Consider the following 24306-nt stretch of genomic DNA (forward strand, 5'->3'; position numbering starts at 1 on the left):
TTTTGAAATTTTGAATTTTCTTCAAATCCTCAAAAATGATGAAAAACGGCGTGCTATAGTATGCCGTACGGTAGGGGCTATAGCCCTTGTTCAAAAATGATGAAAAATGAGGATAACATTTTTTTCAAAAATTCAAAAAACGATGGGCTATAACCCATGTTTTTTGAAATTTTGAATTTTCTTCAAATCCTCAAAAATGATGAAAAACGGCGTACTATAGTATGCCATACGGTAGGGGCTATAGCCCATGTTCAAAAATGATGAAAAATGAGGATAACATTTTTTTCAAAAATTCAAAAACAATGGGCTATAACCCATGTTTTTTGAAATTTTGAATTTTCTTCAAATCCTCAAAAATGATGAAAAACGGCGTGCTATAGTATGCCGTACGGTAGGGGCTATAGCCCATGTTCAAAAATGATGAAAAATGAGGATAACATTTTTTTTTTAAATTCAAAAAACGATGGGCTATAACCCATGTTTTTTGAAATTTTGAATTTTCTTCAAATCCTCAAAAATGATGAAAAACGGCGTGCTATAGTATGCCGTACGGTAGGGGCTATAGCCCATGTTCAAAAATGATGAAAAATGAGGATAACATTTTTTTCAAAAATTCAAAAAACGATGGGCTATAACCCATGTTTTTTGAAATTTTGAATTTTCTTCAAATCCTCAAAAATGATGAAAAACGGCGTGCTATAGTATGCCGTACGGTAGGGGCTATAGCCCATGTTCAAAAATGATGAAAAATGAGGATAACATTTTTTTCAAAAATTCAAAAAACGATGGGCTATAACCCATGTTTTTTGAAATTTTGAATTTTCTTCAAATCCTCAAAAATGATGAAAAACGGCGTGCTATAGTATGCCGTACGGTAGGGGCTATAGCCCATGTTCAAAAATGATGAAAAATGAGGATAACTTTTTTTTCAAAAATTCAAAAAACGATGGGCTATAACCCATGTTTTTTGAAATTTTGAATTTTCTTCAAATCCTCAAAAATGATGAAAAACGGCGTGCTATAGTATGCCGTACGGTAGGGGCTATAGCCCATGTTCAAAAATGATGAAAAATGAGGATAACATTTTTTTCAAAAATTCAAAAAACGATGGGCTATAACCCATGTTTTTTGAAATTTTGAATTTTCTTCAAATCCTCAAAAATGATGAAAAACGGCGTGCTATAGTATGCCGTACGGTAGGGGCTATAGCCCATGTTCAAAAATGATGAAAAATGAGGATAACATTTTTTTCAAAAATTAAAAAAACGATGGGCTATAACCCATGTTTTTTGAAATTTTGAATTTTCTTCAAATCCTCAAAAATGATGAAAAACGGCGTGCTATAGTATGCCGTACGGTAGGGGCTATAGCCCATGTTCAAAAATGATGAAAAATGAGGATAACATTTTTTTTTTAAATTCAAAAAACGATGGGCTATAACCCATGTTTTTTGAAATTTTGAATTTTCTTCAAATCCTCAAAAATGATGAGAGGCTATAGTATGCCGTACGGTAGGGGCTATAGCCCATGTTCAAAAATGATGAAAAATGAGGATAACATTTTTTTTTTAAATTCAAAAAACGATGGGCTATAACCCATGTTTTTTGAAATTTTGAATTTTCTTCAAATCCTCAAAAATGATGAAAAACGGCGTGCTATAGTATGCCGTACGGTAGGGGCTATAGCCCATGTTCAAAAATGATGAAAAATGAGGATAACATTTTTTTCAAAAATTCAAAAAACGATGGGCTATAACCCATGTTTTTTGAAATTTTGAAATTTCTTCAAATCCTCAAAAATGATGAAAAACGGCGTGCTATAGTATGCCGTACGGTAGGGGCTATAGCCCTTGTTCAAAAATGATGAAAAATGAGGATAACATTTTTTTCAAAAATTCAAAAAACGATGGGCTATAACCCATGTTTTTTGAAATTTTGAATTTTCTTCAAATCCTCAAAAATGATGAAAAACGGCGTGCTATAGTATGCCGTACGGTAGGGGCTATAGCCCATGTTCAAAAATGATGAAAAATGAGGATAACATTTTTTTCAAAAATTCAAAAAACGATGGGCTATAACCCATGTTTTTTGAAAATTTGAAATTTCTTCAAATCCTCAAAAATGATGAAAAACGGCGTGCTATAGTATGCCGTACGGTAGGGGCTATAGCCCATGTTCAAAAATGATGAAAAATGAGGATAACATTTTTTTCAAAAATTCAAAAAACGATGGGCTATAACCCATGTTTTTTGAAATTTTGAATTTTCTTCAAATCCTCAAAAATGATGAAAAACGGCGTGCTATAGTATGGCATGAATTGAACAAAGGGCATTGTTCAATTCATCAAAACATTTAGAGACAAACAAATTTATATGTAGTTAAAGCAACAGAGTTAAGCAACAGAAACAAACAACAATGGATTCTACAGTGTAAAGACACCAATTTAATTATAAATGTCAATAAAGTTGAATATCTAATAATATCAATTTAAAATGTATTATCCAATACAAATTTCCTTACCATTTTTAATGTTTTAGTTTTGTATTGCTATTTTTATTTGCTAATTGTAGATTGACCTACTTTTTGTTTCTGGCATTCCGCTGCTTGTTATTTTTTATTTTATTTTCATGTGAAGTACTTTGAGTTGCATTTTATGTATGACATGTGCTATATAAATAAAGTTTAATATGTGAAGTACTTTAGTTGTCAAGGATGCAGACAGAGTTGAACCCAGGAGCAAAGTCACAACAAACTAGAGTATAATAATAAAGTATTTAATAAAGAATTACGAGATATCTTACACAGGGGAATGCAGGTAGGAATCAGGCATGAATCAGAATGACATCAAAGTCAACACATGAACAGGCAGGACATCTGTGACACAGGTTATGAACTGACAATGAGTGTTTGTACTGAGTCCAGTTTTATAGTGAGCAGGTTGATTGGAGAAGTGTTCACTGCTGGGCTGATTAGGTAGTTGACAGGTGTGTAAATGGAACTGGGTGTGCTGGAATGGGATATGGGAGGCCAGTGTGGAGACTGAGGGAGAGACAGAATGTGACAGAGTTGCATTTTATGTATGAAATGTGCTATATAAATAAAGTTTACACCACTGACTGTCCCTCCATATAAAATAAAGGCGAAAGTCACAAAAGAAAATTGATCAGTTACAATTCCAGACTATGAAGAATCATTTAATAAAGGAATACTTCCAGATTCAGTTAAAGATTAGCTACAATAATTGTGATATTAAAAGTTAAATGCTCGTCATATGACATAACAGAGAGGAATGGGAAAAAAACGATGGGTTACAGCCCATGTTTTTTGAAATTTTGAAAAAAAAAGTTATCCTCGTTTCTCAGCATTTTGGACCGTGGGCTATAGCCTATATCGTACGGCATAACCCCCAACCGTTACTTTTCAGGAAACAGGGGGAGAGAGCACCGTCTCCCGATGGTCCTTCCCATTCCCAGCACCTTGATGTCATGACATGGGACTTGAACCGGCCAACTGTCTGAAGCAGAGGCAACGGGTCAAGCGCTCCACACCATTGAGCCAAGGCACCTTGGGGCATTCAGCAGATGTCTCCTGGTGCTTTTGAGTTTTTATTTTTTATTCAAGAAAGTCAGTGTGCAAAGCAAAGTGTCACAGAGCCACATGACTAATGTGGGATTTGAACCCTGGACCTGTGGATCACAAACACAGCCACTCATCACACTGAGCTAACTGCTGGTTACTACAACACAGCTTTTCTGTGCTAGTTGATGTTAGTGTGGAATGCAAAGTGTCAGTAAAGATTTGAGTATGTCGGGGTTCGAACCGGCACACTTCTACTAGGTATACTACGGATATCATTTGACTTATCCGTTGGTCCACTGAGGCACACAATCATGGGGAATTCCTGTGCTGCTTTAAAGTTGTCCTTCTGAAAGTCAGTGTGCAAAGCAAAGCATCACAGAGACACATGAATAATGTGGGATTTGAACCCTGGACCTGTGGATGACAAACACAGCCACTCATCACACTGAGCTAACTGCTGGTTACTACAACACAGCTTTTCTGTGCTAGTTGATGTTAGTGTGGAATGCAAAGTGTCAGTAAAGATTTGAGTATGTCGGGGTTCGAACCGGCACACTTCTACTAGGTATACTACTGATATCATTTGACTTATCCGTTGGTCCACTGAGGCACACAATCATGGGGAATTCCTGTGCTGCTTTAAAGTTGTCCTTCTGAAAGACAGTGTGCAAAGCAAAGCATCACAGAGACACATGAATAATGTGGGATTTGAACCCTGGACCTGTGGATCACAAACAGAGCCACTCATCACACTGAGCTAGTGTGGAATGCAATGTATTTACCGGAAAAATTGAGTGTTGCGGAGGATGAGAAACATTATCAAGTTGCCGAAAAATTGCGGAGTTTTACGTATGAATTGTGGAAAATTGCGGAAAAAACGTTTGGTTATAGCACATAGTTTTTTTAATTTTTGGAAAAATTGTGGAAATTGCGGAAAAAACGATGGGTTATAGGCCATGTTTTTTGAAATTTTGAAAAAAAAAGTTAGCCTCGTTTCTCATCATTTTGGACCATGGGCTATAGCCCATATCGTACGGCATACTATAGCGCGCCGTTTTTCATAATTTTTGAGGATTTGAAAAAAATGAAAAAATGAAAAAAACGATGGGTTATAGCCCATGTTTTTTGAAATTTAGGAAAAAAAAGTTATCCTCGTTTCTCATCATTTTGGACCATGGGCTATAGCCCATATGGTACGGCATACTATAGCACGCCGTTTTTCATCATTTTTGACAATTTGACAAAAATGACAAAATGAAAAAAACGATGGGTTATAGCCCATGTTTTTTGAAATTTTGAAAAAAGAAGTTATCCTCGTTTCTCATCATTTTGGACCATGGGCTATAGCCCATATGGTACGGCATACTATAGCACGCCGTTTTTCATCATTTTTGACGATTTGACAAAAATGACAAAATGAAAAAAAAACGATGGGTTATAGCCCATGTTTTTTGAAATGTTGAAAAAAAAAGTTATCCTCGTTTTTGGACCATGGGCTATAGCCCATATGGTACGGCATACTATAGCACGCCGTTTTTCATCATTTTTGAGGATTTGAAAAATGTGTGTGTGTGTGTGTGCATGCATGCGTGCGTGTGCATGCATGCGTGCGTGCAGAGGGGGAAGAAAGGAGCCTCAACCTGTTTAATTTTCCAACACATAAAAGTAAATATATTTAAAAAAATTGTTCATACTGAATAACTTTTATCATTGCAGAGTCATTTACACAAGGGGAGTCTGTCAATCTGTCAGATTCATATACACGGTTATTCAGATGCACAAACTGTCTCTTCATTTGCAAAGTTATCACTTTGCAAAATGTAGTGTGCCCTTTCCAAACAGATACACAGTTGCAGAATAAAAATCATCATTTTTACCTTTCATTGATTTAAACAGAATTGAAAACATTAATACTCTCGGACAACAACATTTTCTGAAATGGCAAATGAGGAAAAAGGTGGAATCCCTTTCTCCCTGATCTTCATCTCTTTTTTTTTTTGAATATGACAATTCAGAATTTGAGAAATGTTCTTCTTCTTCTTTTTTTTTTTTTTACAAACACATCTCACTACATGGTCGATCATTATATAAACTGGTGGTTTACAAATGTCGCCCAAAATGCAAAGGGATGTGCATAGAGGTGTCAAGACAATGTCCGGCTGTGGTTTTGCTGCTGTAGTAGTAGTAGTAGTTGTTGTTGTTGGTTAGCGTCCGTGCTTCCCTCAAATCGAGTTCAGTCTTCCAAACATGTGGAATGTGTTTTTTATTTTTCTTCTTCTTCTTCTTCTTTCTTTTCTCTTCTGGAGGTTTTACAGAGGGGAGAGGGAGGGTCTTCTGGAGGTTTTACAGAGGGGAGAGGGAGGGGCAACACTGACTGACATGGCATGGAAGCTTGCGAATGTTCACATGCACATATTGGTGACCTCATTCAAACCTCTAACACGTTTTAAGAAATTAGAAGAGACAGTACCTGGTAGAACAGGTGTGTGTGTGTGTGTGTGTGTGTGTGTGTGTGTGTGTGTAGCTGTGGCGACTGTTACTGTACCATTAAAAGGGATAAGAAAGATATTAAATTAACGGATAACAAGATAGGCTCATCCAGATAAGATTGCTACCAAAAACGGAAGGAATCAATAAATAATAAGGGTGACGGGAGACACTGCAGTGTTTGTGCGCTTTTCTTCAGTCTGGCTAGAGAGAGAGAGAGAGAGAGAGAGAGAGAGTACCCACCAACAGTGTTGTTCTAGGGAGCTACAGGTGCTTAAGAACTACAACACCCAACAGGACTACATTGCGATGTGTGTGTGTGTGTGTGTGTGTGTGTGTGTGTGTGTGTGGAGGGGGGGATGAGGGGGGGGGGGGGGGTGACACGCAAGGGAGGACACAGTACTGTCTCTTTAAAACAAAACAACTACAAAAATGTCGCCTTGCTAGCTATAGCACAAACATGACGATATTCATTGCTTTGTTTCACTTTTGTTTTTATATAACACTACGTCTAGGTAGTCTGTCTTGATTGGCCCCGCTGCGGGTGTTTTTGGCGCAGCGCCCAGAGAGGAGATTTGATTGGCCCGCCGCGGGTGTTTTTGGCGCAGCAACCCAGAGAGAGATTTCGACATGGCTGCTCCCAAGTTCTTTGCGCAGTATACACCGAGGGTTTTGATTGGCTGTTGAAGGTCAAGTGCAGTGTGTGGGCGAGACAGAGTGAGAGAGAGAGGTTTCTGATCGGTTGAGGTGCTTTTTTTTTTCTTTCTCTTCTCCATTTATCAGAGTAATCACGGTATTATTATTATTATTATTGATTTTTTTTTTACGTATCTCTGGATGGAGAGAGTAGGAAATGGAGAGTTCGAAGGAGGGCAAGTTGGAGCTTGACAACTCAGATGAGTGGAGGTTGAAGCGGAGCAGGCCTTGGGTGTTTTGTAGCTCAGTAGACCCAGGAGACGGGCACCCACTGGCCAGTGGTGCACACCAGATCGATGGCCTCCTCCAGGTGCCGGATGGTCTCGTCGATCTCGTTGTTGATGATGGTCTGGTCAAAGTAGTGGGCGTAGGTCTTCTGGAGGATCTCGGACTCCTTCTGCAGTCGCTGGAGGGACTCGTCCTGTGGAGGGGAAGAGAAGGCAGGGAAAAGAAGGTTGGTGGGAGGGCGGTGGTTTTCAGAGTAGGGGCCACTGGGGGGCGCCAGGTGGTCAATTGGAGAGGACAATCTAAGGATTACGTCATTGTCATACATTTTTTCAAAAAATGTCCAAACATTAAAAAAAAAGAAAAAGTACAAAAGCACATTGCGGTGCAAGGCAATGCGAGGTTATAGATCGGCTATGTTTTATTTTAATCCAGTTTACAATGCACAATGAGGCTGTGTGGCTATTTGGGGGTCCTTGGGATGGAAATGTTTGGGGAAAACCTGTTGGGAGGAAGGACAGAGAGCTGGAGGGACTGAGGGTGGTGCATGGCTGAGGGGCTTCAGACTAAAATAGAAAACAAAAGGAGGTGAATAAGAAACACGACTGGGAAAGCTTGAGCAGACAACGCTAACCGACGACTACGACCGTGCATTCAATGGACAGCAATGGGAATTATGTATCGTATTGGTATTCTGTATCGTACTTACTGGCAGCTTTCGACACCACCTGGGCATCTGAGAGGAATGCCAAAAAAAACAAAACACATGCAGCATGCAAAGTAAACAAGCACAGAGATGGATAAGAGAGGCAAGGGGAGAGAGAGAGAGAGAGAGAGAGAGAGAGAGAGAGCAAGCTCTGCTGGCACACACACATGCTTGATGACGTCACGTAAATTACTTTTAATATTTTAAAATTGCAATAAACAAAGAGCTTGCGGTACAGTGGAAAGAGATTGTACGCAGCATGTGCGACTGCTTATTATTCACACATCTATAAGAAGCATCTGCTGGTGCTGCTAGACGTCGTACACCATTGAAAAACGTATGTGCGTGTGTATTTGTGGTGTCCGTAATCATACCTCATTGATGCCTGGTGTGATGGTCGGTGCGGCAATGAACACGACGTATGGGGCAAACTCTGCCGTCCGCAGAACCTTCAGTGCCTGATGATGGAGATCATATTTATTTATCATATTTCAGTGTGGCAAACACAGCGACATCATGACGCGAAGGCACCCCATTACACTACAGCAGTGGTTGCCCAAACGTGTTCAGGTCAACGACCCCCAAATTGACACTAATTAGCCCACGGACCTCCATTTGAAAAAGGTACGCCAGGACCCCCCCCCCCATAAGAGAACATTTTCACGTCTCTAGAAGTGATTCTCAACCCGTTTAATTTCGGGGGCTGCCCTAAGGTTCGACCTCCCGTTAGTTCGACCGGATTAAGGTTGGTGAGGGATGCGTTGCTCCCGTGCTTGCGGTTATGTTTAGGTTAGAGTTAGAGATAGGGTTAGTAATGGTCGATCTAACGGGAGGTCGAACCAATGACATGTTACCTTTCCTATAAGGGCCCAGCTGGTTCTAAACTATCATTTAGCCAGGGACCCCCTGGAACTGCCACCCGGACCACCCCACTTTGGGAACCACTACAGTACCACACACACACACACACACACACACACACACACACACACACACACACACACACACAGGTGTTCATAAACAGCACTCCACAAAGAGTATGCTGTGCATCTTTTAACCACTTAATATTGAATACACTTGCTTTTATCTATATTCTACAAATACAAATAGCATAATGTTACTGTCCGGAAGAAACCACCTCACTCCATTTTTTAGGTTATATATATAGATATATATATATATATATATATATATATATATATATATATATATTCCCATAAATGAATGCTATTGAACAACCTTTACGTCTGTGTGTTGGTTAAAACCCATTTTGACCCGAGATCAGATTTTAAAAATGTTCTTCTACATCCTGACAGTTTTCTGAAAAAGCTATGTTTCTATGTCAGTGGTTCTTCGACTTTTCAAAAATAGCAGACCTACAAGCTCGTATGAGCTTGTAGATCTGCTATTTTTCAATAGCTAAAGCATAGCATGACGCTAACACCAACCTGAGGCTCTACGTCCAGGATGGATATGAGTCCCTGCTCGTGGATCTTTACCTGAGGCTCTACGTCCAGGATGGATATGAGTCCCTGCTCGTGGATCTTGCGGATGGTCTCCAGCCGCGTGCCGTACATGGCGTCCTCGTGGCTGCCGTACTCCAGGTACTCGTTGTTGCTGATGTCCTGCATCATCTGGTCGTGGGACACGAAGTAGTAGTTCTTCCCGTTCTCCTCGTCCTTCTTGGGAGGTCTGGTCGTGTCTGAGAGAGACACACGAGTGACCCTGGATCAGCTCAGGAACAACACTTCATTAAGTGGAACTATTAAACTGACCCTGGATCAGCTCAGGAACAACGCTTCATTGAGTGGAACTATTGAACTGACCCTGGATCAGCTCAGGAACAACACTTCATTGAGTGGAACTATTGAACTGACACTGGATCAGCTCAGGAACAACGCTTCATTGGGTGGAACTATTGAACTGACCCTGGATCAGCTCAGGAACAACACTTCATTAAGTGGAACTATTGAACTGACCCTGGATCAGCTCAGGAACAACACTTCAGCGATCCTCCGCGTGGAGAAATAACACCTTGCACATTGCGGACATAGTGCATACTTATATGCAGTGTAATGGGCTATCATTTTTGAAGATTTGAAAAAAATGACGAAATGACAAAAACGATGGGTTATAGCCCATGTTTTTTGAAATTTTGAAAAAAAAAGTTAGCCTCGTTTCTCATCATTTTGGACCATGGGCTATAGCCCATATCGTACGGCATACTATAGCGCGCCGTTTTTCATCATTTTTAAGGATTTGGAAAAAATGGAAAAAGAAATCCGCAAATTCTGCAATTTCCGCAATTTCCGCAATTTCCGCAATTCCGTCATTTTTTTCAAATCTTCAAAAATGATGAAAAACGGCGCGCTATAGTATGCCGTACGATATGGGCTATAGCCCATGGTCCAAAATGATGAGAAACGAGGCTAACTTTTTTTTTCAAAATTTCAAAAAACATGGGCTATAACCCATCGTTTTTGTCATTTCGTAATTTTTTTCAAATCTTCAAAAATGATGAAAAACGGCGCGCTATAGTATGCCGTACGATATGGGCTATAGCCCATGGTCCAAAATGATGAGAAACGAGGCTAACTTTTTTTTTCAAAATTTCAAAAAACATGGGCTATAACCCATCGTTTTTGTCATTTCGTCATTTTTTTCAAATCTTAAAAAATGATGAAAAACGGCGCGCTATAGTATGCCGTACGATATGGTCTATAGCCCATGGTCCAAAATGATGAGAAACGAGGCTAACTTTTTTTTTCAAAATTTCAAAAAACATGGGCTATAACCCATCGTTTTTGTCATTTCGTCATTTTTTTCAAATCTTAAAAAATGATGAAAAACGGCGCGCTATAGTATGCCGTACGATATGGGCTATAGCCCATGGTCCAAAATGATGAGAAACGAGGCTAACTTTTTTTTTCAAAATTTCAAAAAACATGGGCTATAACCCATCGTTTTTGTCATTTCGTCATTTTTTTCAAATCTTCAAAAATGATGAAAAACGGCGCGCTATAGTATGCCGTACGATATGGGCTATAGCCCATGGTCCAAAATGATGAGAAACGAGGCTAACTTTTTTTTTCAAAATTTCAAAAAACATGGGCTATAACCCATCGTTTTTGTCATTTCGTCATTTTTTTCAAATCTTCAAAAATGATGAAAAACGGCGCGCTATAGTATGCCGTACGATATGGGCTATAGCCCATGGTCCAAAATGATGAGAAACGAGGCTAACTTTTTTTTTCAAAATTTCAAAAAACATGGGCTATAACCCATCGTTTTTGTCATTTCGTAATTTTTTTCAAATCTTCAAAAATGATGAAAAACGGCGCGCTATAGTATGCCGTACGATATGGGCTATAGCCCATGGTCCAAAATGATGAGAAACGAGGCTAACTTTTTTTTTCAAAATTTCAAAAAACATGGGCTATAACACATCGTTTTTGTCATTTCGTAATTTTTTTCAAATCTTCAAAAATGATGAAAAACGGCGCGCTATAGTATGCCGTACGATATGGGCTATAGCCCATGGTCCAAAATGATGAGAAACGAGGCTAACTTTTTTTTTCAAAATTTCAAAAAACATGGGCTATAACCCATCGTTTTTGTCATTTCGTCATTTTTTTCAAATCTTAAAAAATGATGAAAAACGGCGCGCTATAGTATGCCGTACGATATGGGCTATAGCCCATGGTCCAAAATGATGAGAAACGAGGCTAACTTTTTTTTTCAAAATTTCAAAAAACATGGGCTATAACCCATCGTTTTTGTCATTTCGTCATTTTTTTCAAATCTTCAAAAATGATGAAAAACGGCGCGCTATAGTATGCCGTACGATATGGGCTATAGCCCATGGTCCAAAATGATGAGAAACGAGGCTAACTTTTTTTTTCAAAATTTCAAAAAACATGGGCTATAACCCATCGTTTTTGTCATTTCGTCATTTTTTTCAAATCTTCAAAAATGATGAAAAACGGCGCGCTATAGTATGCCGTACGATATGGGCTATAGCCCATGGTCCAAAATGATGAGAAACGAGGCTAACTTTTTTTTTCAAAATTTCAAAAAACATGGGCTATAACCCATCGTTTTTGTCATTTCGTCATTTTTTTCAAATCTTCAAAAATGATGAAAAACGGCGCGCTATAGTATGCCGTACGATATGGGCTATAGCCCATGGTCCAAAATGATGAGAAACGAGGCTAACTTTTTTTTTCAAAATTTCAAAAAACATGGGCTATAACCCATCGTTTTTGTCATTTCGTAATTTTTTTCAAATCTTCAAAAATGATGAAAAACGGCGCGCTATAGTATGCCGTACGATATGGGCTATAGCCCATGGTCCAAAATGATGAGAAACGAGGCTAACGTTTTTTTTCAAAATTTCAAAAAACATGGGCTATAACCCATCGTGTGTGTGTGTGTGTGTGTGTGTGTGTGTGTGTGTGTGTGTGTGTGTGTGTGTGTGTGTGTGTGTGTGTGTGTGTGTGTGTGTGTGTGTGTGTGTGTGTGTGTGTGTGTGTGTGTGTGTGCGTGCGCGCGCGTGCTTAACCCATTTTGACCCGAGATCAGATTCTAAAAAATGTCTGTTTGAAAATGACAGTTTCAGTCGTTATTCGTGTGTGTGTGTGTGTGTGTGTGAGTAGTGTGTCTTACGAGGGATGGGGTAGGCGAATCTGTCAGGGTGTTTGGTGATGAGTGTGTTCTTGATGTGTCTCCTGCCCACTCCATGGGCACCTGAGGAAGTATTAGACAGACAGACAGACAGACAGACAGACAGACAGACAGACAGACAGACAGACAGACAGACAGACAGACAGACAGACAGTGTCAGACTGTCCGTAGTGTATTCTATTCACTCTACTACCAGTTCCCATGTGTATCCATTGACATTGTATCCCACAAACGGTGGGGAGGAAGGGCAACCAGAATGCCACATACCGTAGAATAATACAAGAGAATGCTGAGAAGTGTTGTTTAATTGCTAATAGCACTACAACAAATAAAGCAAGTAAAAACCATATACCGTAGAATAATACAAGAGAAGTGTTGTTTAATTGCCAATAGCACTAAAACAAATAAAGCAAGTATAAAGGCCATATACATGAAAACGTCTTGGAATATTACAGTGAAACATATTTCCAGCTCTTCCTCAGGCAGTATCCCTTTATGTATATGCATAGCCTTTGTTCTAGTGCTATTATGAGCAAATACTGTACATACCACTTGTTAACTGCTTAAAGGGGTGTTTCAATTTAGAGAAGTTTTTAAGTTGCTTGATTAAACATTTTGATATTCAGAGATGTATTAATTTCCGCCCATCCCATGCAAGCCCATTCAACTTCAACCTCACATTAGACTCATTTTAAAAATCACACTTGTGATGTCTTACAATGTCAATCACCACCCTGAACAAACATTAAAGTCCACAGACTTGGCTGGCAAAACATTACATCATAACTACCCCAAACAAACATTAAAGTCCATAGTTGGCTGGCACGAATTACATAATTTCGGAAAGCCATTTATTGGTGCTTTCGTCTCCGACAGACAGTCCTTTTGATGAACGAGGAGACCTTCAGTTTTAGATTAGTGGTTGATATTAGTCTTTCACCTGTACTCATACTCACCTAATAAGACTAGTGTTTTCCTCTTGAAAGCAGGGAGCTTCACCACCTCCTCGTATGTGACGAGGTCTAGTTGGTCAAACACTGTAGGGGGAGAGAGAGAGAGAGAGAGAGAGAGAGAGAGAGAGAGAGAGAGAGAGAGAGTGAGACAACCTGGGGAGACGGCTAAGACATCGGCACTGTGAGGTTGTTCTACAGATCGTTAAAGACAAATGTATGCGTTGTTGTATAACCATTATCGCTCACCAAACATAACTGATTAGGTGAACGAAAAGGTTGTATGACAAAGTATTACATGGTCTACTAGAGGAGTGTCAGACACACTTGGGTGACAATAGGCTTTTGTGGAAGTAGGGTCACATGTAATCTTGTGTAGCAGAGACAATTGGAGATCTCAGCCTATACTGGGACATCTAAATTCACCGTAGGGGCTGAATGGGAAAAACTAAACTAAACTGCATTGCAGAACTAATGCAAAGACCTCATGGAGGTTGAAGTTCCCTCATATTTGGACGGTGATATGATTAGTTTTCAAAGCAGTGGACATTGGGTTTGAAAGCAACCATTCTCTCCCTGCTGTTTTATTACATTTACATTTCCCCAGACATATCAGTATAGCGATTTCCGATCGTCTGGTTACGCGAGACTAGCTCACATGTAGACTTAGATGAACTGATGGATGTCAGGTTTATCGTGAATGGTTTCTGTATCATACGGACAGTTGGTAAAGGGCCGTAATGTCTGTGACAAAGTGAAATGTGGCTGTACAGTTCAGAAGACTTAATTTCTTCGACTGAGCCGATATGGGCCACGATAGGGAGTAATCCAACCAAGCAAAGGACAGAGAGTTCAGTCCATGGCATGAATACATACGTTTTCAGAGTACACATTCCTGTGCAGGAGGTATTTGATCAAAATTATAATTCCATTAGTAGCCGCTGCAACAAACAAACCTTCAACAAAGAATACGTATACGTACGTATTCTTTGTATTCATACAATACGTATGGGTAAAGTGCAAGTACTTTACACTGTAATATGTACAGTGTATGTACTTTACACTGTACCGTGATATGTGTAAAGTGCAAGTTTAATTCATTATATATTTAATTTATTTTCTTATAAATGGGAAAGCTTGTGGAATCCGTTTCGTTTTCCATTCAGTAAGGTGGAAGAGGAGAGAATGAATGGTGGCTGCGGTGCGCATGGAGCGCAGGTGTAAAGCAAGCCAAGGGGTCAATTTAGGGAGCAAGAATACTACACTCCCTTCGGCCCTTGGATGTCTGCACAATGTGTGCTCAGCCCCCGTAACATGAACCCCAGATAAGAGTCTGGCTAGGATGAAGGGGGCTGACATGTGAAATACAATACCCACAAGTCCACTGTGTTCTCTCGTGTAACAGTCGACGCTATCAGTGATAGCCGGTTTACTGACCATCTGGCCGTCGCTAAAGCATACAGTAAATGTAATGCAGTGTCACGTTCAAGTGGCTTTTACAAAGTTTGCGCTCTGTATTTAGTTCATATACTAAATTGAGCACGTCAGCGAATGCCATTGACCAATCCACAGTAGCCGTCTTGCTGTTATGTCATACTCAAGAGGACACGTGCACGTTTTGCGATTATGAGGCAAGACAAAAATGGCTGCCATTTGACTAATTACAGTAATATCACAACTGAAGAGTTGTCATTGCTACTGCCATTTGTAATACTGTCCATTTTGGGGAATTACTGAGCGCAATTGACCAGACAAATTAGAATTAATCACATTAGGAGGATGACAACACACAAGTATTATGATTTATGAACAAACACGTACTGCAAACTGCCATATGGTTTCAGTTAGTTATTCTGGGTAAATGACAACAGAACAAAACTGAAACCGTGGCAGTGACAGCTGAAAGTCCTAGAGGGTTTTTAAACAAAATGGAATGAGATAGAAAGAGAAAGAGAGTGATAGGCTAGACGCTAGAGAATAGGAGTGTGAGACAATGCATGATGCGAAGTGTGTTATCTGTTACATGTGTTTAGATAAAGAAGGAGGAAGCAAAATAAGCATTAGACTCCCATCACAGTTTGTTACTTACATGCAGAGAGGCCGTTTGATAGGAAAGCGAGAGAGATGGACAGGGGGAGGGGTCATAACATGGTCCAGTTACAACAGCAGAATTACCATACATAAATTGCACACACACAGCAAACATACATTAGTGTGAGTGGCCATGCGACACTCCACGACACCGACAATGGTTCAGTCGGGACACTCATTTGCAATTAAACAAAACAAACAAACAAACAAAATATTGCAGTGATATTATGCATTGTATGTGATAAGTGCGGCTCTGCTCCCAGAACACGCTTAAGCAAGCATACTGTAACACACAACCCCTATAAGACTGAGCCTAACGCAGTTACGTATACTTCAGTCTTGAGAGACTGAAGGATGTTCCTACTACTGTATGCGTGACATGCTGACATAGTGAAGACCTATACGTACAGTACACAATTTTTTCCGTGTTACTTCTGACATTCACTCCTACCCCACAAGGCAAAGAGATCATTTTGAATGACCCTATTGTCGCATGTCCAAACATCAATCTTTCATCAAATTTAGAGGCCCTCATCTATGGAACTCCCTAGAATTTTAGATGCTTCACTTAAATCCTCATTATCCTTGCCAATATTCAAAAAACATCTAAAGAAATATCTTATTTTTTCCTCTCTGTAGATTACATGTTTTACCTTGATGCGTTATATTTTCTTTTGTGTGTTTGTTGTTGTATTGTTTATTTCTGTTTTTTGTGCAGTCTGTGTTTTTATTTCTGCACAGCTGCCCCCCTTTGCCAACTTGTAGATTTATGTACTGTTCTTTATGAACTTTTAATCTTTTAAACCAATGACCTCTTCCTACAGGAAAGGATTCCATATAAGCCTTCTGGCTTCTTCCTTTCCTTGCATTGTATTTTTGTTTCTTTGATATGTTATTGTCTATTTTTTTGTACTACATGCTAAAAAAATAAACCTAAACCTACATGCTACTAGGAGGAGAGGCACCAGGAGGCTGGGGGGAGTTTAGTCGTGGACGTAAACTAGCATCTGTTGTAGCGGTGAGAGATCTGAGCATGTACGAGTATGAACCTGCTTAAATAATAGACCACGTTGTTCCGTTGATAGATTGTGAGCGTGTGAACGTGGGATGATGGGACCTCTGTGTTCAGAATGTCTCATGACGGACTGTGTCACCCCATGTGGACAGGAAGTGAGACACATACTGTAAATGTTCGGTTTATCTATGCAGTTTCTTATCAGATGAAACTAGACCAACTACAGTGAACAAACACATGCTGCAACATAGATGATATCATTGCTGTTGGGCAGAAACCTATCTCCATAATGCATATTTTCAACTTTTTATGTTTTTTTCTCAAATTAATGTCCTACTTCATTGTACAAGACTGTCTGTCAACCAAAAACAGACAATTTATCTAATTAAAGTACCGATATTAACAAGAGCTTGTGACTGAATAGGAATGACTTTGGATCCATTGGAACAAAGGTTATTCTTATTTTATCTGATCATTTCCTGAAAAGTTACAGTTTTGGACAAGGCCTCCACCCAACAGCTTCGATATAGACGTGATATTGAGTTACAGTGCTACTATTAATCACCAATGGCAAGAAGCAGAGATGCACGTTATATTATTACATGCTAAATAGTAAAGTATATTAGCTTTAAAGGGACATTGACGGATGTGAAGGCTCTCTATGGCCTGCTGAGCAAACAGTTGACATGCATACCAACCTGATATTAGGCCACATGCACACACGTCGTGCATGCACAGACACACAATCCCCCCGACCCCCCCGACCCCCGCATATCGATTGGGGAGCAGGAGAGGTCTTAAAATACCGTAACCCCCCCCAATCCAGTTGTGATCAGTGCAACACTCAATTCCCATAATCCCTTGGGGGAGGGGGGGGGGGGGGGGGGGAGGCTGCATGTGCACAACATCTTTATACAATTAAATAATATAGGAAATCCAGTGGGAAAAACAATTGATACCAAACCTTCCCCCCCTTTCTCTCTTTCTGCTGAATAAGGGCCTGTAAAGGCCCTGTAGTCACTACAGGGCCTTTACAGGCCCTTATTCAGCATAACACACTACAGTGTAGTGTGTTATGTAGTAGGTTATGAAGACAGCTCTAAGTGGCTAAGTGGGCTGTTTATGGTCACTCCTGTGAAGAAACCTTGCCCCCTGGGCTGCTGGTCACTCTCAGGGTGCTAATCTTAGAACAAGTGCGAATGCCACCTGAAACTTAAAGAGTGTGGTAAGTCTAGTGATATGCAGACAGGCTGTACTGCCAACACACCCTGCAGTGTATAGTGTGCCCAGAAGCTTTCCCAGCTAATGCACACACAAACACACAAGGTTGCACATGGTATGGATCAGGAGTGTTCCAGTCAGTGCACAGCTAGGCCTGAGTAGCCAAACTCAGAAGCCCTCGCCATAAACCACACCCCTCCCTCTCTCTCACCCCTCATTCCTCTTGCTTGTTGCTTACCAACGGCCCCACGTCCAAGCCTACGTCTCACACACACACACACACCCCTGAACTTCTTTTAAACCTTACACCCCCTCCCTTCCCCCCCTAATTATCTTTCCCTGACTGCCTGTGGTCATTCGAGCTGCTGCCACAGACCAGTAGTGACTGTCCAGGTCTCTCTCTCTCTGACACATTGCTTTGACCTCCTGCTGCTCACACAGAAGGGCAGCAGTGGTGTGCTAGGTGCTGCCATCTACGGCCAAACATGGATACTGCAGTCACAGAAAGAACGTACTGTCCACAGCTGGTACCTATTACTTAAAGCTGGGCCTCTATTTCAAGCCTCACGTTTCACTTAGTGATGGGTATACCTTGCGATAAAAGTATTTTGGCAAACATGGCAATGTGAGCACACACACACGCACAGCATTTCATGTGCTTGCATGTACTGCACTGTAACAGATGTGGTCTCAATGAATCTTCTTTCTTCTTATTATTATTCAGTATTGCTATATTACTGTTATTTTTTGTATTTGTACATTTTGGGGGCTTTTCAAAAAAAGAATAGATTTTTTTGGGGGCTTTTTGCCTTAGTTGATAGATATATATTAGGTTGACAGGAAACGGGGAGAGAGATGGGGAGAAGACACGCAACGCAGCAAGGGTCGTCAGGATCGGGACTCAAACCCACGAGACGCTGCCAGGCTAGGTGCCCCTAGGCCCCTAGGCCAGCCTGGGCCATTTTCGGGGCTTTTCTGAGCCTTTATTGAAGAGTAAGGGAGGTCGTTCTGGCCAGGCAGGAATTGAACCAGGGACTCGCTGTCAGGAATTAGAGCCCATGTGCCCTGAGCATCCAGATTTACGTTTGTCCCTGGATGACATCCCTGCTACTCTCCATGTGCTCCTGTGCACACTGCACACGTGTGTCAGTTATTCCTGGCGTGAAGGTGGAACTGCTATTGGGCTAGCTGTATGTATGGCAGTAGGTCCTGTTACGCACACACGCACGCACGCACACACACACACACACACACACACACACAATGCCAGTACTCACCCTTGTCTGCATGCCTTCATGCATGCATGGACAAGTTTGCATCAAATCATGGATGCCATGATGAGAACATCACTGAAATCTTTGGAACAAACTGTTTTTTTACATGCATGTTGTGGAACTACCAGAATTTGTATCCAGGTCTGAGAAACCAAAATATCTGCCGCTCAACCAAAAGGTGAATCCTCCCTTTAGTTATGAGAGATATTAGGCTTCTGGTCATAAGCCAGGTTTACTGTGCATGTGTGTGTGTGTGTGTGTGTGTGTGTGTGTGTGTGTGTGTGTGTGTGTGTATGTGCATGTGCATGTGGTGTACCTGTTTACTGTGCTACCCCATGCATACATGCGTGTGTGTGTGTGTGTGTGTGTGTGTGTGTGTGTGTGTGTGTGTGTGTATGTGCATGTGGTGTACCCTGTTTACTGTGCTACCCCATGCATACATGCATGTGTGTGTACCCGGTTTACTTTACTACCCCATGCATACATGTATGTGTGTGTATGTGCATGTGGTGTACCCTGTTTACTGTGCTACCCCATGCATACATGCATGTGTGTGTATGTGCATGTGGTGTACCTGCGTTGTGCTTGGCCAGATACTTGTCTTTATACTGCTTCTTCTTCTTGCCAAACCAGGTACAGCTGGCCTGCTGTTCCTGTTTGGTCTTCTCCATGGCTATACAAGCCACACGCCTGAAAGAAACAAAGAACAAAAGAAAATCAACATTATAAAATCAAAAAGAACACATTCACAAATCACAGTTTAATGTACTTGGCAAAAAGTTGGCAAGATATCCCTCGATATTCTTTTTTGAAAGTCATTTTGTTATGTATTGTAGATAAGATGTTTTTTTGGGGGCAGAGCATTCCAGAAGAGTTATTGACCTAAATCGTCAAATTGTCATTTTCATTGTCAAGCGATCAGGGGAGGCAATCTGGCATCGGTTATGGACCTACAAGATGTGTTTCACAACCATGCTTGTTATCTCTCTCTCTCTCTGTGTGCGTGTGTGTGTGGGTGTGTGTGTGTGTGTGTGTATGTGTGTGTGCGTTCACTTGCCACTCTTGGAGCTCGGGGGAGGGGATGAGACCCGCCGTGCCGTTCTTGGTGTTCTCCAGCTTGCCTTGCCACCAGTTGTGGTCGTCCTTGGAGATGATCTGAATGATGTCACCCACCTGGAAGCGAATGCCGGCTTCCTTGCACGGGATGAGCTCGTCCCGGGAGGGATCGTACTCGAACTGAGCCCTCACGTAAATCTGCGGTCAGGGAGGAGGGGGGAGAAGGAGGACACGGTGGTCAGGAGGGAGAGGGAGTATACGGGAAGGGTCGTTTCGGCGAGAGCGAGAAAGACGGGATGTGGTGGATAGTGTAGGTCCTGTGGGGGGTATGGGCGAGCGCTATAGAGCTGATGCAATGACTAACGTACGAACGGAACTCTTGGATGGAGGAGGGCCTGTTGGAGGGGGGGGGGCGTTGTTGCACGGTTGCCAGGTTAGAGAACCGTTTCCAAGGCAGAGACTGTGTCCCACGAGATGCTCTCACAGACACAGCTGGGCTATTAATGAGCTCTCTGAACAACGCTGGTAATTATGGCACAGGCATTGTGTTTGTGCGTCTGCAACTTCAAAAACAACATATGTACAGTACATTTTTCCCTTGCTTTAACGCGCCACTGTCACCACTGTCACTTTCTGGTTTCCTCTACCCGGCATTGTTGATCTGGGAGATATGGCCGTAGAACGGTTTTGGCACACAACATTGATTGGGACATCCGTCAGTGCCGCTTTACAGTAACACTGACTATTTTGGTCGACGTCTTTATTTTGCTCTGGGGGCTCGGACTGTCTCTTACCTTGATGGACATTTTATCCTTGATTGGAGGTCTTGGTATGATCTAGGACGTGAAAGCATCAACACACATCATGCAGCAAAAAGATACTGAACGTCTAATCTAAAACATATACTGTTGTTATCTAAGGCTGGTGGGGAGCTGGGAGGGTATCGGGGGAGTGTGAGCGTGATGGACCATGGCGGTATATATATATGAGGCATACTGTAGCTAGGTAGGAGAGCTATATCAACACTATGGGGACAGTAGCCAATTACACCTCTAACATACAGTATTATGGCATGCTCTTCTGTAACTGAGACATTACAGGCATGATTAAAACTGCGAATGTAGGTCTGCCATGGTTTGCCTGTAGTGTAGAGCCTTGTGCCCTCCACTGGTAGGATCTGGTACCAGCGCAAACGACACAACATCAGCACTTTTCAGCCTCTGTCGCCACATCCTTGTTTTTCGCTTCTAAAACAATACAGCACACTCCGATTTCATTTTAGGCTTGTTTGGGAATTAGTACAGATGATGTTCCAACAAGGAATATGTACAGTACACAGTAGAAGCCGGAGTGTCAATTTAACACAAGATCTGACCCTTAAATGAACACTCTGGATTCTGCTGTGTATGAGCCTACGAGTGAGATGAAATGGGAAGACAGTTAGGGTACGGCGCTGAGTTATAGGAGTTCTCTTTTGAACTGCGCTGAGGTAGAAGTTGCCCATAAGTCCTGATCTATGGAGTCATTTAAACCGCATTAACCATTTTATCTGGAAAATAATTCATAACGTTTCTGGTTTCAGGATCAGCAGCTATAAGGGCAATTTCTAGGCTCTCCGAATCGTCAATAATGCCTGTGCCATTAGTACCATACAGAAAGCAGCAGTGAGGGAAGGGAAACTGTACCGTCAAAGCTGATAAGACACCCGAGTACACTGCAGTGGTCGCGGACTTTGGTCCCCGACTACATGGTTGACAATTTAGCCATATTAATAATAAACCAATTGAGCCCAATGTCCTTCATGAGTTGTTCATGGGTGTTTCAAAGTGTCCCATTTTGCTGAAGGTGACATGGCGACCACTGTGGTGACTTGTGCTTTCTGCTTTAAATAGCGGATTGTGTTTTTGTCTTTAAGGGAAAGGGTGTGGTTGTTTGTGACTACAATCAGCTTGCCGCACACACCGCTCGAAGCCCCTTGGCCCAGATAAGAAGGCTGGGGGGGGGGGGGGGGAGCGGAGGGAGGGCTTTGCAGGGTATGGTGGAGTATCGGGCAGTGTTGTTTTTGGCAGCAAATTTCGATTTTAGTTTAGTCATAGTCTTTGGACTGAAACTTCATTTAGTTTTAGTCACATTTTAGTCACCTGGAAATGTCTTAGTGTTAGTCTAGTTTTAGTCGACTAAATGTCATAAGATTAGACTAAATCTACAGGTGATTTAGTCGACTAAAATGTGTTTTGGTGGGCCTTGATGCCGTCGTAATGCGTGTTTTTACACTTGCTGAAAATAGCCGATCTACAAGCTCACAATGCAACCCGACGCGTTGTGAGCTTGTAGATCAGCTATTTTCAGCATGCAACTAAGAGTAAAATGGAAGGAGGTTGTAGGATCTCTGGCTTCCTTTATCAAGGTTGACCGCAGACAGATGGCGCTCAGGCATCTCTACAACGTTTCCATTTGGCGTACAGGGTAGTGTTAAGGTCAGACAATTTCTTCTCAGACAAAAAAAAAAGGAAATCAATGAAAAACTAATTTCCTAAAACGACGGGCCAAAACACAAATTTAATTGAGTTCTATCGAACTTGAGAGGTCTCAACTCCCTCTTTCTCTGTGTGGCCCAGCTCAAAGCTGAGCCTCGCTGCAGAGCATTTCATTGTGTATTATTATAGACTCTAATGCACTTTGGAGCCGGTCCAATATCTAATAGTGTTCGTTTAAAAATGGAGGTCATGCCTTGGCCATCCATAGTGACAGTGCCAGCTTGGATCTGCATGGTGGACTTGCAGCGGGTGGCCGTGGTCTTAAAAAAATCAACACTGTAAATGAAGCCACGTTATTTTGGAGGAACTAAAACTCCACCATGGATTAGTGACTGGTTTCTGTCAAACCAAGAGGTGCGAGAAGAAGGGAAGAAAAAAGGCAAACACACTAACACACACACACACACACACACACACACACACAGGGACATGTGAGTGTGCACACGCACGCACGCACGCACGCACGCACGCACACACAAAACAAATAACACAATGTGCACAAGAACACAGTGCTGAATTGGGGTTCGGGATTGTGAGGGGCTAATGAGGGGCTAATGTTATTCACCTGTCGACCTTTGGGCTGGATGGTGGACGGCAGATCCTGTTGGAGGTAAACCATTGACGACACAGAGACAGTTTAGAGGCAGATGGCACACAGCAGAGTTAAAGCAATGTAAATTCACTAATAAATAATGACAATAAATTATCTTAGAACGCCAGAGAGACCCAACACAACAACATGCAACATTCACTGGGAAAAAAAGACAAAAAGACAAGAGTATGAGATAAAGAGAGAAGAGGGTGATTGTCATCCCGTTATGGATCAGATCTGGTACAGCTGTGTGGAGCGAGCAAAGCAAGCACGAAGCAAGCAAAGCATCAGCATTGACCACAGTGTCTGTCTGGAGCATTGGCGAGGTTAACGGAGGAGGGAACGGAGTATACGCAAATGTACTGCACAAGTTTTTAAGTATTATATAACTTATATCCGGTCGAGATATATCTCGGCCGGTCGAGATATTAGTTATCTCGACCGGACTAGATAATATTTTGTCCCATGGCCATTTCAGGGCTCCGAAAGATCCAAACTTTTTCTTTTCAATTTTACGACATTTAAGATTTTTTTTTAATTCGGTTATGAAACTATTTTGTTAGTTAGCATTTTTGGGGAGATTTGGGAGTCTTTTGAAATAATAATAATAATAATAATAATAATGAAAAACTAAATCTCAGAAATAAATACAGGGACGTTTATTCGCAAAAAATGGGTCCGCGACCCACAAATGGGTCCTGAGTTACCCAGGGTTTGGGAAACAGTGCTATATACCAGTGGTTCCCAAAGTGGGGTCCGGGGTCCCCTAGGGGTCCTTCAGAGAGTTCCAGGGGGACCCCATGCTAAATGATAGTTTGTAACCAAATGGACCCTTATGGGTCTGTAACTCTGAGAGTGTACAAATGGGCAATCAATAATCATTTTACAATATAAATTGGCGCACGGCACGCAGCATGGCTTCATGAGGCACACCAATTTGTTAACCGAGATATCGGACACAGCTTTTAGCTTTAAAAAAAAAGAGAATGAGGGGCTAACGACACACAGGGAACGAGACCCGACGAGATCCTCAGCACAGTCGAAAGAGTACCAACACTGCTAATCATGCCTGATTTGTACCTGCCTTGCGCAGTGTTTGTCGCACACCTGGAAATGCGTTGTGCTATGAGCTTGTAGGTCCACTATTTTAGTATTTTCAGTCCGGCACGCAACCAAGTATAAAGGCTTTAACAAA

At 41.5% G+C, this 24306-nt stretch overlaps 1 protein-coding gene across 7 annotated transcripts in view; it reads right to left on the bottom strand.

The window, feature by feature from the left end:
- Nucleotides 1-7001: 7001 nt before the first annotated feature.
- Nucleotides 7002-24306, bottom strand: part of caska (calcium/calmodulin-dependent serine protein kinase a) — a 135731-nt gene continuing 118426 nt past the window's right edge. For 4 of the 7 annotated variants that reach the window (XM_080785456.1, XM_080785454.1, XM_080785455.1 and 1 more), the window contains 8 exons: nt 23085-23120; nt 19984-20180; nt 19501-19616; nt 13332-13412; nt 12358-12438; nt 9192-9394; nt 8067-8150; nt 7002-7182 (listed from right to left, as the gene is read on the bottom strand). In XM_080785456.1, coding sequence (XP_080641582.1) covers nt 7006-7182; nt 8067-8150; nt 9192-9394; nt 12358-12438; nt 13332-13412; nt 19501-19616; nt 19984-20180; nt 23085-23120 — 975 coding nt within the window. In that variant the 3' untranslated portion in view covers nt 7002-7005. Of the gene's footprint in view, nt 7183-8066; nt 8151-9191; nt 9395-12357; nt 12439-13331; nt 13413-19500; nt 19617-19983; nt 20181-20776; nt 20819-23084; nt 23121-24306 lie in introns of all 7 variants that reach the window. The other 3 variants (XM_080785452.1, XM_080785453.1, XM_080785450.1) reach the window with 1 other exon arrangement.

The sequence above is a fragment of the Protomyctophum bolini genome, assembly GCF_963924005.1.
Source record: "Protomyctophum bolini genome assembly, chromosome: 16".
Taxonomy (NCBI): Eukaryota; Metazoa; Chordata; class Actinopteri; order Myctophiformes; family Myctophidae; genus Protomyctophum; species Protomyctophum bolini.